General features: G+C 49.4%; 4 protein-coding genes across 4 annotated transcripts, besides 2 other annotated features; all 4 read left to right on the top strand.

The window, feature by feature from the left end:
• Nucleotides 1–187: 187 nt before the first annotated feature.
• On the top strand, nucleotides 188–2,341 carry Tb10.70.6900 (hypothetical protein, conserved; the record flags this gene model as incomplete). Its single annotated transcript, XM_817284.1, has 1 exon — nucleotides 188–2,341. One exon carries the CDS (start codon nucleotides 188–190, stop codon nucleotides 2,339–2,341), a length of 2,154 nt encoding a protein of 717 aa, XP_822377.1.
• A 107-nt stretch (nucleotides 2,342–2,448) lies between these two features.
• Nucleotides 2,449–2,485: a microsatellite.
• An 871-nt stretch (nucleotides 2,486–3,356) lies between these two features.
• Nucleotides 3,357–4,802, top strand: Tb10.70.6910 (hypothetical protein, conserved; the record flags this gene model as incomplete). Its single annotated transcript, XM_817283.1, has 1 exon — nucleotides 3,357–4,802. The coding sequence occupies one exon, from the start codon at nucleotides 3,357–3,359 to the stop codon at nucleotides 4,800–4,802; it is 1,446 nt and encodes a 481-aa protein (XP_822376.1).
• A 521-nt stretch (nucleotides 4,803–5,323) lies between these two features.
• On the top strand, nucleotides 5,324–10,567 carry Tb10.70.6920 (hypothetical protein, conserved; the record flags this gene model as incomplete). The annotated part of the gene is made up of 1 exon (XM_817282.1): nucleotides 5,324–10,567. The coding sequence occupies one exon, from the start codon at nucleotides 5,324–5,326 to the stop codon at nucleotides 10,565–10,567; it is 5,244 nt and encodes a 1,747-aa protein (XP_822375.1).
• Nucleotides 10,568–11,764: 1,197 nt separating this feature from the next.
• Tb10.70.6930 (hypothetical protein, conserved) lies at nucleotides 11,765–12,211 on the top strand (the record flags this gene model as incomplete). The annotated part of the gene is made up of 1 exon (XM_817281.1): nucleotides 11,765–12,211. The coding sequence occupies one exon, from the start codon at nucleotides 11,765–11,767 to the stop codon at nucleotides 12,209–12,211; it is 447 nt and encodes a 148-aa protein (XP_822374.1).
• A 182-nt stretch (nucleotides 12,212–12,393) lies between these two features.
• Nucleotides 12,394–12,416: a microsatellite.
• Between the last annotated feature and the right edge of the window lie 301 nt (nucleotides 12,417–12,717).

Below are 12,717 nucleotides of genomic sequence, written 5' to 3'. Positions count from 1 at the left end.
CACCGACCTTTGGTACCTCATTACAGAGAAAATTAATTTTGGAGTCAGCCTTCTTTTTCCTCACCGTACTCCTTTTGAATTTGGTTACTGCTGCAACCCACACATGCTCGTATGAATCACTGCTGTCTATTAGTATTCTCAGGTCAACCTTTTTTTTCTCTTTTTTCTTTTCGTCGACTACCAGTGGATGGCTTCCCACAGTAGAGGATGTACGGAAGCCACTCCACTTAGCGCAGTAGTTGAAGGAAGGGACTTGCGCTCGCGAAGGAGCCATACGAACCTTCGGGGCTCGAGCATGACATCCATTTCGGAGGCCAGTCGCTCATGTCTTTGTACCAGTAGCCGCAACGATGCTGGAGAAAGGACGCTCAGAGCTCGTAGTGTGACTGAACCAACAAATTTGAGGCCTCATTCACTCCGAAGGGGAACTTCGGTGACTATTTATGAAGACAGTTGTGTTAGGCGTGCCGCTATTATAAGACGCTTAGAAAAGATGCGGCCCGAAAGGAAACTTTCCAGCGCAGCATCAGAACCCGTTTACACGAATGGTGCTAGGTCATTGGTGTTAACATGTACACGACATGGGCATTCGAAGGAGTACCCTCCAGTACGGCCAAAAAGTGCGAGTTGTTCGGTTAGACAGTCCCAAAGATGCTCTAGCGTTACAGGCACATGTGCCAGTGCGCGTAGTGATGCGGAAAAATACACACGCAAAGGGAGATTGTCAGCACCACCGTTCCAAACTGGGCTTCCGCGCGCGGAGCAGGCTAAACCAGAACGTAATTCGTTCTCCTTCGCTCCTGGTAGAGTGGAAAGGAGTAGGTGTCGTGTCAGGGAGAGATGCGAGCAGTGGTTTACCGGAGGCGAGCATCTGAACGCGGCGCTGATATCCCTTTTTGTCGCCTGCGGGGCTTCTGAACAAGGGGGCTTGGGATTAACGCTGTTTATGAAAGACTTTAGTCAGACTTGCGAGGCTCATCAGCCTGTATTACCCCCAAAACGTATTGTTTTGAACGCCATATCTTCGATGAAGTCCGTCTGCATCATTCAACCGAGCACTGACAAACCGGGGGGAATCAACTTTTGTCTTGCTCTTCCGGATTTTTTTGCTTTGTTGACGAAGGAGCTACGAGGTTTCACATCGGCGAAAGTACAGGGGAGCTTCCCACCAACACGTGAGCCCCCTGCAGTCTGTATCGTCCTAGCTGCGTTGGTTCCAGAGGCATTGGAGAGGGTTTTTAATGCCGAAGTCGTTGAATACTTTCGTAATCCTTTAACTATTGCTTATGCGTTGGAGAAACTGGAATCCCAATACGAGAATCAAGTATCGACAGTCTCGGATGCAGTCCGTGACAAAGCTTCGATCACAATCTCTTCGTTGCCGCAAGAGCGAGTGCAACACAGAAGAGATGTGGGACGTTCAGCTTGCGTCTCCGGGTCACCTTCCCCCGTGGGTGGAGAAGCATCTTACCCTTCTATTAGTGAGATTACGTTCAGCGGCGATAAAAGCCTTGCCGAAGCACCTTACACTGGGACCAATTCTACATTGTCGGAAGTGGGACGCAAAGCTCAACCTGTTCCCCGTTATATGAAACCGAGGCTTCTTGACGAAATTTCGACCTCGATAATTGCAAGGGCTAAGGCCAGGAAGTTGATGGATAGGTTGCGCAAGAGCGCCATTCCAATAAACCGCCATGTTTGCTTTGCACGTATTTTCTATTCCCAGCAAGCGAAGGCTGGTGTGGTGAGTGCTAATGATGACTGTTGCTTAGCTTTCACTGACAGTGATGATAGTGACAGCGAGGCGCTTGTGCAACTACAACCCGATCCTCCACAGGGGCGATTGCGACCGACGAATATCCTTAAGTGGCCGTTGTACGACGAGTATGCGAGGGGGTTTTCCGGCATAAACAAACACCGCAAACCTCGAAGGGGGTTGTTTGAGGAGCAGCAAGGTCAATTCGCGCAGCTAAAGGTTTGTAGCGACCCACCAATTTCTCAACCGTGTTCTGTCGCCATGTCGAGCAGCCGCACGTTCGAAATTCCGGAGCCGCTGTCATGTTTCTCCTTGAGCACATCTTTGTCAACTAGTTCGGAGCTCACAGCAAACGATTCATCTCCATTAGTTGCGACCATGACAACGTACCAGCGTCGGATGTCGAAGCTCCTTGACCGGTGCAGTTCGCAGTCAGAGTTCTCGCTGGCTGATCTCTCTGCTGTTCGTTTCGGTATGTACGGTGCAACAAGAAGGAGGCTATACTCCGCTTCAACCGGTGGTACTGCCGCAGGCGTGAATGATAAGAAGACAACGAGAGGTAAGAGTCGGACCCGGAAGAAATAATATACTCACTTGTGTGCTCGTTGTTTGGGAGCATCCCCGCGGGTCATGGTCATAGCGCGTATCTCTTCAGTATGGTGGTTGCCTCCTGCACCACGAGTGAGGCGAAGATATACACGCATATATATATATATATATTTAGATACAAGTTAAACTGTATAGACTCGACGCGGGGTGAATCACAAAGTGTGATGAAGTACCTTGGTCATTTGGAGGGAATTGTGCACACACGGCCGTTTCGGTTAGGTGTGCATGTCGCAGTGCGTTAACTTGTCTCGTGCCGGCTACTAGGGGGTGTCGCATGGAATAAGTTTCTTATTTCATGCTCGAATAAAGCGTGAGCTATGTTATTCCCTTTGTGCTAGCTATCGCTGGTGCCGATTCGTTAGAGGGTTCGTTTTTGCTCGCTACCCTCGAACACGTAGATTTTGGCACTTGTGCCGGTGGGAAAACGGGAGTGAAGGTCTGCAGCGACATGCCAGATCTGGCGTTGCACATCAAATTGCGTTAATTGTGGTTTGTTATCCCTATTTTCCCCCCCCCCCCTTGTATTGTACCGTTAAAAAATTAGCTTGATTCTTACCCCCGAATTGCCAGAGTACCTCCTCCCGTTGCTTCCATCTTCTACATATATATATATTCCTTTGTGGCGGTTTAATATCTTTACACCACCGCACATATACCTCTGCTCCCTACAAAAAGAAATTGCCTGTTGTCGAGGGAAAAAGCGGTAAAAAGTACTACACCGAAAATGGCATGGGAATGAGGTTTTAGTTAGATGGATTAAGCGGTAAAAAACGGTGGTTGGTTGTGACAACGACTATATGACGTTCTTGTTGCAAGACGTGGATATGGGAAAGCATTCAGGGAGGGGGGAGTGTGTCGAAGAGCCTCTGGTTTGTTGTTGCCTTGGGTGTTGTTTACGTTACCCCTTTTCCCTATGCATTTGCCAAACGTTATACAACCCTTCGCATACGGTAGACATAAGGAAGACCGACGGTGATTGTAGTTTATTGTCATGCCCCTGACCTGTCTTGGGCCCAGCAAAGTTGTCCCTGGGGCTACAGGCGTCTTCCTCACTTGCGCTCTTAAAAAGTTCACTCCGGTGGAAATAGCGCCAACGGTTGGAGCTACTTCTCCTCCGTACCTGTGTAATCTTATTAGTGCACCCAGACGCACGATATCACTGAGGCGGTTTCTTGCCCTGCGACACCAGTTTAGCAGTGGGATGTGCTTCAATATCGCCACGTTGCGTGGTTGGTATTTACTCGCACCCAGCACTCACGCACCGCTCTCTGATCCTTCCGGACTGAGGGCATGGATGCAGCGGCACCACCATCGCTACACTCACGTGTGTTCTACGGGGAATGGTTCCGGTTCTTTGGGTCTGCGATATGAGGGTGAAGAACAGGGCGTTTTCACTGCTTCTGGCGGCGACTGTAATCCTGCTGACTTTGAAGATGAAGAAGACGAAACTGTTGTGGAAGACAAAGGGGATGCAATGCAGTCTTCTGCAGCCGCATCTCCTGGTCGCAGTACTTCAGCGGGGGCTGTGTCACCGCTCTGCATCCAAGAAGAGCATTTATTTGAGATTAATGACGGAATACTTTGGGAAATGCCTCCAAATGATGACTTGGCGAGCCCTACCTACTGGAGAAGGCACAGGGAACGTATGCAAGTGTACGAGGATACGAGCGTAGGCGTTGAGCAAGCGGAGTTGATTGGGTCTGATGCCACTGGCGGGAGTTCCCATGAATCAGTTGTTGCCGTAGAGAAGGAACAGTACACGGGACAGTTGAGACTGGTCCGCGCCCTGACATGCAAGGCTAACGTCCGCCTCACTGTTGACGATAACACACAACTCTTGGTTCTGATGCCTGTCGTTGATCTTAAGGAGGGCGATGAGCTGTTACTTCATTACGGCCGCGAGTGGTGGTCTCATAGACTCCTTTCTACGTTATTTATGTCTGTGCAGGACAAAGAGATATCTGACGTTCGGTGGGTCGAGTCACTATTTGCGAAACCTACAGATGTCCATAGGCCGTTCCCTTTGCTTTGTCGGGCATTCGCAGGGAAGAGGAAGAGGAGGTTGGTGGGACGTGAGAGGGACGCTGGGAGAGAGGGGAGAACATCGACTGAATGCAGCAATTCCGAAGGAACAGGGAATGATGCCAAGGTGGTTTTGTACAATATCGCAACCAAGAAGAAGGCGACGGACTCAGAGGCACTTATTTTTGCCGTACGGAGAAGTTGTGTTGATAGGAATTTCTTCACAAGTCTGGTTGGGGGGAGTGAACGAGGTGCGTTTAATGCTTCTCGCTGCGATGATGAAGTTCCCATCAGCCGCGTGCGGCGTGTTCTTTTGCAATCACTACGCCAGGGTGGAGGAACGGTGGGTGAGGGACCGGCCAAAGATTCGTTAGACGAAGGCGAAACCCAGGATGACGGATCCTTTTGTTTTTAAAGGGAAATGTGTAACGGGAAACGTGAGGTTACTTGCTTCGTACGCGGCGTACGTGGCCAGTTGTCAATTCATGATTGTTCAGCGCAGTGTCATATTCTTTTGATCTATGACACTTTAAGTGTATGGGGTGCATGGCGCGTATCTGTTGCCCTTAACAGCTACTTAAGATTTTTAAACTCTTCACTTCATTGGCTGTGGTGGATTCTAAAACTGTGTATCCTCACCATCGTTTCGTTCGCTTGTTTTATACATGTTTTCCCCTTGTTTATCGGGGAGTTTTAGTTGCGTGTTACTCTCCGGGCACTGAAAGGGAGCGTACACGCCCATACACACACAAAGCAAGCAACACAAAAAGGGGTACAAGTGAAAAAGGAATAGAAATAATTTAGAACCTGTTAAAAAGCAAAAGTACTGTGGTAGCTGAAGCGCATATATACCAAGGGGTTACTTTTGCCCACAGGAAGGGGTAAGGGAAGGAATCTCAAAACATCTGTTGTGGTTAACTCTTGCTACTGTCTACCATGCAGGTAAAACACTACAAGACGCTCATGGCGTGCCAGCAGGGGATCGCCCGGACGCAAGCTATCTGCTGGTCGCCTAATAATAAGCGTCTCGCTGTTGCTGACAACAATCGTGTCGTCAATTTGTATGATGAACATGGGGAACGTCGGGATAAATTTCCCACAAAGGCTGCCGATGGTAAGAATGGAAAAGCCTTTGTTATTGAAGGAATGGCGTTCTCACCTGACAGCTCCAAAATCGCCATTGGGCAATCTGATGGGATCGTTGCTATCTACCGGGTGGGCATTGAGTGGGGTGAGAAGAAGGCCATCTGCAGTAAGTTCCCACAGAACAGTCCGGTGACCTGCCTGTGTTGGCCAGAGACCTCACAGGGCGTGGAGCTTGTTGTCTTCGGAACTCTAGATGGAAAGGTGAAGGTTGGCATCTTAAAGGCAAACAAATCTCAGGCTCTTTACGCTCATGAACATGCGGTTGTGTCGATTGCGAGCAGCCCTGACGGAAATAAGGTAATTTCGGGTCATCTCGACGGTGCTGTTTATCAATACACCTTTGAGTCCGAGGATGCGGGCGGAGGCTCAGGGTCAAAGAAGCTCTTCAATCACGGACATCCCCCGTATGTCTTGTTATGGGGAGAGAATATCTGTGCTGCAGGGCAGAACTCTTTTGTTACTTTTTACGATCGTAGTGGTCAAAAAGTGCAAAGCTTTGACTACAAGGCGGAGGACGAGGGAGAATTTACTGTCGGCAGCTTTAATCCCAGCGGTCACGCGATTGTCCTGGCCAGTCGCGAGCAGTTGCGACTCTTTGACTTTAATCTGCGGTCTCGCAAGTGGGAAGAAGGTGCAGTGATACGTGTGCCCAACTCATGCAGTTTCTCTGCTATATCATGGAAGTACGATGGAAGTCGTTTTGTGACAGGGTCTTTGGCTGGAGCAGTTGATATGTTTGACGTATGTCTCAAGCGCTATCGCCTCCGTGGTGCTTTTGAATTCACATATGTTAGTCATAACCAGGTCATCGTGAAGCGGCTGGCCACAGGGACGCGCATCGTACTTCGCTCCAGCCTTGGGTATGAAGTACAGTGTGTAAATGTTCACCAGGACCGATATCTAGTGGCTCATACCTCCACGACCCTTCTTGTTGGTGACCTCATTTCGTGCAAACTCTCAGAGGTTCCGTGGCAGCTGTCCGGACGCGAAAAATTTGTATTTGACAACCCACAAGTTTGTATGGTCTTTGCTGCAGGTGAGTTATGCTTGATCGAATATGGTAAGAATGAGATCCTTGGTACATGCCGCACGGAAGAAAGAAATGCACATCGAATTTCGGTTCGGGTGCATGACCCATCTATCACCAGCGAAGGTGAAGGACAACAAGGTCGTAAATTCATTGCTTACCTCATCGACAGACAAACAGCGCAAATCGATGACCTGTCCAGTGGTACTGCGGTTGCACGGCTTTCCCACCAATGCCGCATCGACTGGCTTGAGCTCAATTACCGCGCTAACAAACTATTGTTCCGCGATAAACAGCACCAGTTGTTCCTGTACGACCTGGAAGAACAAAATCGCACAACGCTGTTGAACTATTGCACTTATGTGCAGTGGGTACCTGGAAGCGATGTGGTAGTCGCACAGAATCGTGTGGAACTGTGCGTCTGGTACAGTATCAACTCTCCGGACCGCGTGGCTGTCGTCCCTATTAAGGGCGAAGTGGAGGGTATCGAGCGCGGAAACGGCAAGACGGAAGTGATTGTTGATGAAGGCGTCAACACAGTTGCATATGGTCTCGACGAGGCACTCATTGAGTTTGGAACCGCGATGGAGGATCACGATTACATCAAGGCATGTGACTTGCTTGATCAAATTGCGCTCACTCCCGAAACGGAAGCAATGTGGGCTAACCTTGCTTCACTTGCACTGCAGGAATTGAAACTTCCCATTGCCCAGCGCTGTTACGCTGCATTAGGAGACATGGCGAAGGTTAATTCCCTGAATCAAATCAATGAACTAGCGGTGTCTGAAGCACGGTCTAGTGGAGGGGCGACGGATGGATATGACCATTACGCCGTGCGCGCCGAGCTGTCGATGCTGAACAAGGACTACAAACAAGCTGAGCAACTCTACCTTGAGAATGCTAAGATCGAAGATGCTATGGCAATGTGGGAGGAGCTGAACCGGTTTGATGAAAGTATCAGCATTGCAGAGGCCCGCGGCTGGCCAGACCTCGCTAATAAGCGTACCCGCTATTACAATTGGCTCGTGGAAACTGGCCAGTTTGAAAAGGCTGGTGAGCAGAAGGAACGTGAGGGTAAGCATAACGATGCTATCAACTTATACTTGCGCGGCGGTACCCCGGCCCGAGCGGCTAACGTCATATCTGCGAATAACATGAAACCAGAGTCGCAGTTACTGGAGGCCATCGCGGCCTCCTTGTTTAAGGCTCAAGTGTTTGAAAAGGCCGGCGATTTCTTTGAGAAACTCAAGATGAACGACCGCGCTATTCAAGCATACAAAAAGGGACATGTCTACAGTCGTGCTGTGGAGTTTGCTAAGCGCGCTGTTCCTGATCGAGTGGTTGCACTAGAAGAGGAGTGGGGTGATTACCTTGTCTCACAGAAGCACGTAGATCAAGCAATAAACCACTACATCGAAGCGAAAAAATACGACAAAGCAGTGAAGGCGGCCATTGACTCAAGGCAGTGGAGTAAGGCCGCGCACATTCTTGAGAGCCAAACGGTGGGTAGCGACAACGATGAGACCGTCAAAGGTTTCTATAAGAATATAGCCCGCCACTACGAAGAATTGCATCAATATGGCGAAGCCGAGAAATTCTACATCAAGGCTAATGCGATCAACGAGGCGGTGGACATGTACAGCCGTGCAGGAATGGCCGACCACATGTATCGTGTGGCACAACGGCACCTCTCGCAGCAGCAGTTGGTCGCACTCTTTGTTGACCAAGCTAAGCGTTTGGAAACTAAGGGTGATTACGCCGGTGCAGAGCGCATCTACGTGAAGGTGAACGAACCGGATCAGGCCATTGTTATGTACAAGAAGGCGCGCGATTACACAAATATGATTCGCCTCGTTCAGGCGTACCGCCCCGATTTTCTGTCTAAGACGCACCTTTCGCTGGCCGCTCAATTCGAGAAGGAGAGTAACTACAAGATGGCTGAAACACATTATGTGGCCGGTAAAGACTGGGGTCGGGCAGTTAATATGTACCGAGATCATGAGATGTGGGAGGATGCTGTTCGTGTAGCGAAGGTGCACGGTGGAGCAAACGCGGCGAAGCAAGTGGTTCTCTCTCGTGCCATGGTTGTGGAAGCAGAGGACGGCGTACGGCTACTCATGAAGTTTTCATTTATTAACCCAGGTATAGAGGCCGCACTGGAGGCACAAAAGTTCGACCTGGCACTGCAATGGGCTCAACTGGCACAACCTGCTAAATTGCCTTATGTGTACCTCAAATATGCTATGTACTACGAGGATCAGGGTGACTTCCGCATGGCCGAAGAGGCGTTTTTGAAGTCTGGAAAACCGCGCGAGGCCATTGATATGTACCTGCACCAGCACGAGTTCGAAAATGCGATGAGAGTGGCGGAAGGCTACGACCAGACAGCCATTCCTTCCATTCTTCAGGCTCAGGGACGGGCATGCTTTCAGAAAAGTAACTACCGTGAAGCGGAAAGCTTTTTCATTCGTGCGAATGCCCCCGAGCCGCTGTTGAAGCTATACATGGAGAATCGTATGTATACGGATGCCCAGCGCGTGGCGAAGGAATACTATCCAGACATGCTGGGTGAGATTGCAAAGCGTATTGCACTGCAGTCAAGTGATCCCCAGAAGGCTGGCGCAGTCTTGGAGGAGCATGGTGAGTATCAAATGGCAGTCGAAACGTACCTCGGTGCTACGGCAGAGCAGGTGCAAAATCCCAACGTTCTGGCCAATCTTTGGGTGAGGGCTGTGAAGGTGGCCCAGAAACATGACCGTAATATGCTCAAGAATGTCTTGCGCGTCGCCACTGGTAAGTTGAAGGAAGCGCAGAGATATGTGGAGGCAGGTAAGTGTCTGGAGGACTGCGAGGATTACAAGGGCGCAATTAACATGTATGTGGAAGGTAAAAAGTTTGACCTCGCGGAGTACCTGGCCAAACATATTAGCCCTGAACTTGAAGATTATGTCAAACGTGCCATAGTACAGAACAGTATTGAAGGTGGCGGCATGAAGGATGCCAAAATGGTTGAGGAGATCGATCCTGAGGCTGCATTCAAGGCATACATTGCGAATAATGATTGGGAGAATGCTCTTCGCATGGCAAAGCAGCGGCCACCCGAAGAAATGAAATATGTGGCTGGCCTGAAGATGAAGTATCATGCGAACAAGGGTGAGCTAGGTGCTGCGCTTGGGGTAGTGGAGGAGCTTCCGCTTGACCCAGGTGACTTCCGCTTTTACGAGACATGGCTCGAGATGGCGGATCGTATACTGGCACAGCTGCCTCTGCGGCCTGACAGTGATTTGAAACTTGAGCGATTTCACACATGTTTCTCCGATGTCGTGGAAAGCATGTCGAGATCGGGGCAAAAGCAAGAGGATGTCGCCAAAGCAAACGCCTTCGCACATATCATACACATCTACTACATGTCCGCGCGCATGCGGGAGCTTTCGCTTGACGACTATGCCCTTAAACTGATGCTTGGTCTCCCTCGGTGGATTCCTCACATCGCACCCGAGAAGGCGTTCTATGACGCCGGGATGGCAGCAAGGAATTCCGGCCAAGATGCCATCGCCTTCTTGTATCTCAATCGTTTCCTTGATATCTCCGAAAAAATTGAGGATGGTGCGGTTGATAGTAGCGCCATAGACAACGGCGACTTCGACTGCACAGATTTCCCGAAGAAGTATCCAATGCCGAAAAGTTCCAGTGTGGAGAAGACATCGGAAGAAGAGGTCAATAGATGGGTTCTTGCCATCTCCATCGACAATAGTTTAGATCCCCATCTTCCTACAGTAACAGATCCGCAAGGCCAAGTGGAAATGTTTGAGGGTTCTTTGCAGTCGCCAGCTGGGGTCACTTACCCCGAATGCGCCGTCACGGGGTATCCGATTGTTGGCGGTGGTGTCGTCAAGTGCCGCAACTGCCAACGACCAGCCAACCAGGATGACTGGACCCGGTACATAACTCTGGCTAAAGCTTGCCCGTGGTGCGGTGCGGCTGATTCTCCCGTCTTCGGGATTTAGGGGTGCCATGTTTGCAGTAGCTAAACCACGCCTGCCAATCACGTATATGAGCGTAGAGAGAGAGAGAGTTCAAGGGAAGAGAAAACCACGAAAACACCAACGACCGAAATAGCAAAGAATATAGAGAAATTCATATGTTATTATTGCTGACTGCTGCTCCTGTGGGGTCGCAGCCCCCTTTCCTTCCTTAAACGGTGCTCCAAAAATTGAAAAAAAAGCAAGATTGATCCAACCGTATGCTTCACGGACGGGCATCCAAGTGCATGCACCAATATGTCTACAAACATATATATCTGCCTCTATACTTTTTAAAATTTTACTCTGCATATGTCTGCTTCATCATGCGAGTGCTTGTGCGAAACTGGGAGGCGTGAGTACTGAGTGGCCTTGTCGAAGTGAGATGTGCTTTGCCAAAAAAGATAAAAGGTGGGGGAGAATTCGAAAGAAGAATGGATATTTCCACACTTCGTGTTCGGTGCGGAGGGAGCGCGGCGTGTGTGGGGAGTATGACGATGTAAATGCCTTTTAGAAGGAAGGAAGAAAAGGGACTTATATATTGTTGAATCTTCAAAATTCCCTGTTTAGGTTTGCCTTTTATTTGCACAATCTCAACTTGCTGTTTTTCGTCATTGCTCGCCGCTGTGTGCGTATGGGAATTACATCAATATAAAGAAAAGAAGGAATAGCTAAAGTCATCTTGCCCCTTCGCAGATGGACCCCAGCTTAGAAATGCAGGACAAGCGGAACGTTAACCCTTAGTAGGGCAAGATATCTAAAGTGCAGGAAATATATGGCAAGAATTTACATCTTGAGGCTGAGGTGTGAACAAAAAAAAAAGAGAAAAAGTGGATAACTTTCAGAAATGCTGAATATTTTTGAGGAAGAGCAGAGTGTTTTCCCCCTTTCTTTGCACATGATAGCGTGGCTGTGGGGTGTGAGAAAAAATAGCGCAGTATCTCCGTGATTTGGTGATTTTTACTGCTTTTTATGTGATTGGAATCTTTTTTTTCCTTGCTCCTGCTCTGTGTCTAGCGCATCCAGTGCTCTGATAAGCAGAGACACATCATTCATAGTAGGGAGTAACTGGAGACAAGTGGAAATTACCAAAATAGGTAGGGTTGGAGGGGAGAAGTGTGCTCCTAACCGTTTGTAGGGACGATAAAAGTAGGAAATAATATTAGTTATCACGACAGCAACATGGTGCGGTACGCCAAACGACCGTGGTACTCGCCACTTGGCTTTATGAGTCATTCCCCTCAGTCGTACGCCCCGCTCTTGATGGTTGTTGGTGTAACTGCGACTTTCCCGCTACGCTACAAAATTTCGGATTACTTTGAGCGGCAGCGGGATGGTCCACACGTAGAGCTTCGAAGGAAGGCAGTGCTGTACTACAACGAGGTCGAACGCATGCATCGCAGACAGGCACTACAGAATCAGGCAAATGTTAAGGATGACGACTCCTCTCACCGTATATCGTCCACATTACAAGCGGAGGCGCTTCGCTTGGGCCACATGGATCAAGAATACAATTACTGGCACGCCCATCAGCGCGATGCCCTGCGCGCGGAAAAACTCCTAGCTGAGGTAAGAGAGTTGCAGGAGCGTTTGAACAGCGCTCAGATGGAACAATTAGCAGAAGCTTAGAAACAGCTGTACCCTCCCAACCTTTAACCGTTGGACTGCGTTGCTAGTAGGGCATTATTTTTTCTCCTGTCTTTTTTCCATATTCGTTTTCGTTGTTTGGGGCTCATCTGCCGTGGGTGGGAAATTTCTTTAACTTTTGCTCCTCCCAGGTGAGTACCGTGGAAACCGCGAGCGGGCAAGTTTGTGTGTGTGTGTGTGTATGTGTTCAGGGATGCGATGGTTTTCGTATGCCGAACGGGCGAGGAACGTATGAGCGGATGGCTTTTACATCTTTTTGCTTTCCCCCACTGTGACTCATCCCCTTCCCTCTCATAGTTATATGAGCACCACTCTCGGGAACTGTGTTACTTCCTTTTATTTTTTGTTGTTCCCGTGAAGTGTAATTTCCTCCCTTGAACGCCACACAGTTCTGGGCCTCCCGAAGCATAACAGACTCCTTTTAGCGCATTTGCCCGCCTACGTGGCTGACTTCAAGCTGGAGCAAGGAGACACACCATCCTGCACCA

This window comes from Trypanosoma brucei, chromosome 10, assembly GCF_000002445.2.
Source record: "Trypanosoma brucei brucei TREU927 chromosome 10, whole genome shotgun sequence".
NCBI classification, from domain to species: Eukaryota; Euglenozoa; class Kinetoplastea; order Trypanosomatida; family Trypanosomatidae; genus Trypanosoma; species Trypanosoma brucei.
This window is presented reverse-complemented; position numbering and strand designations above follow the sequence as displayed.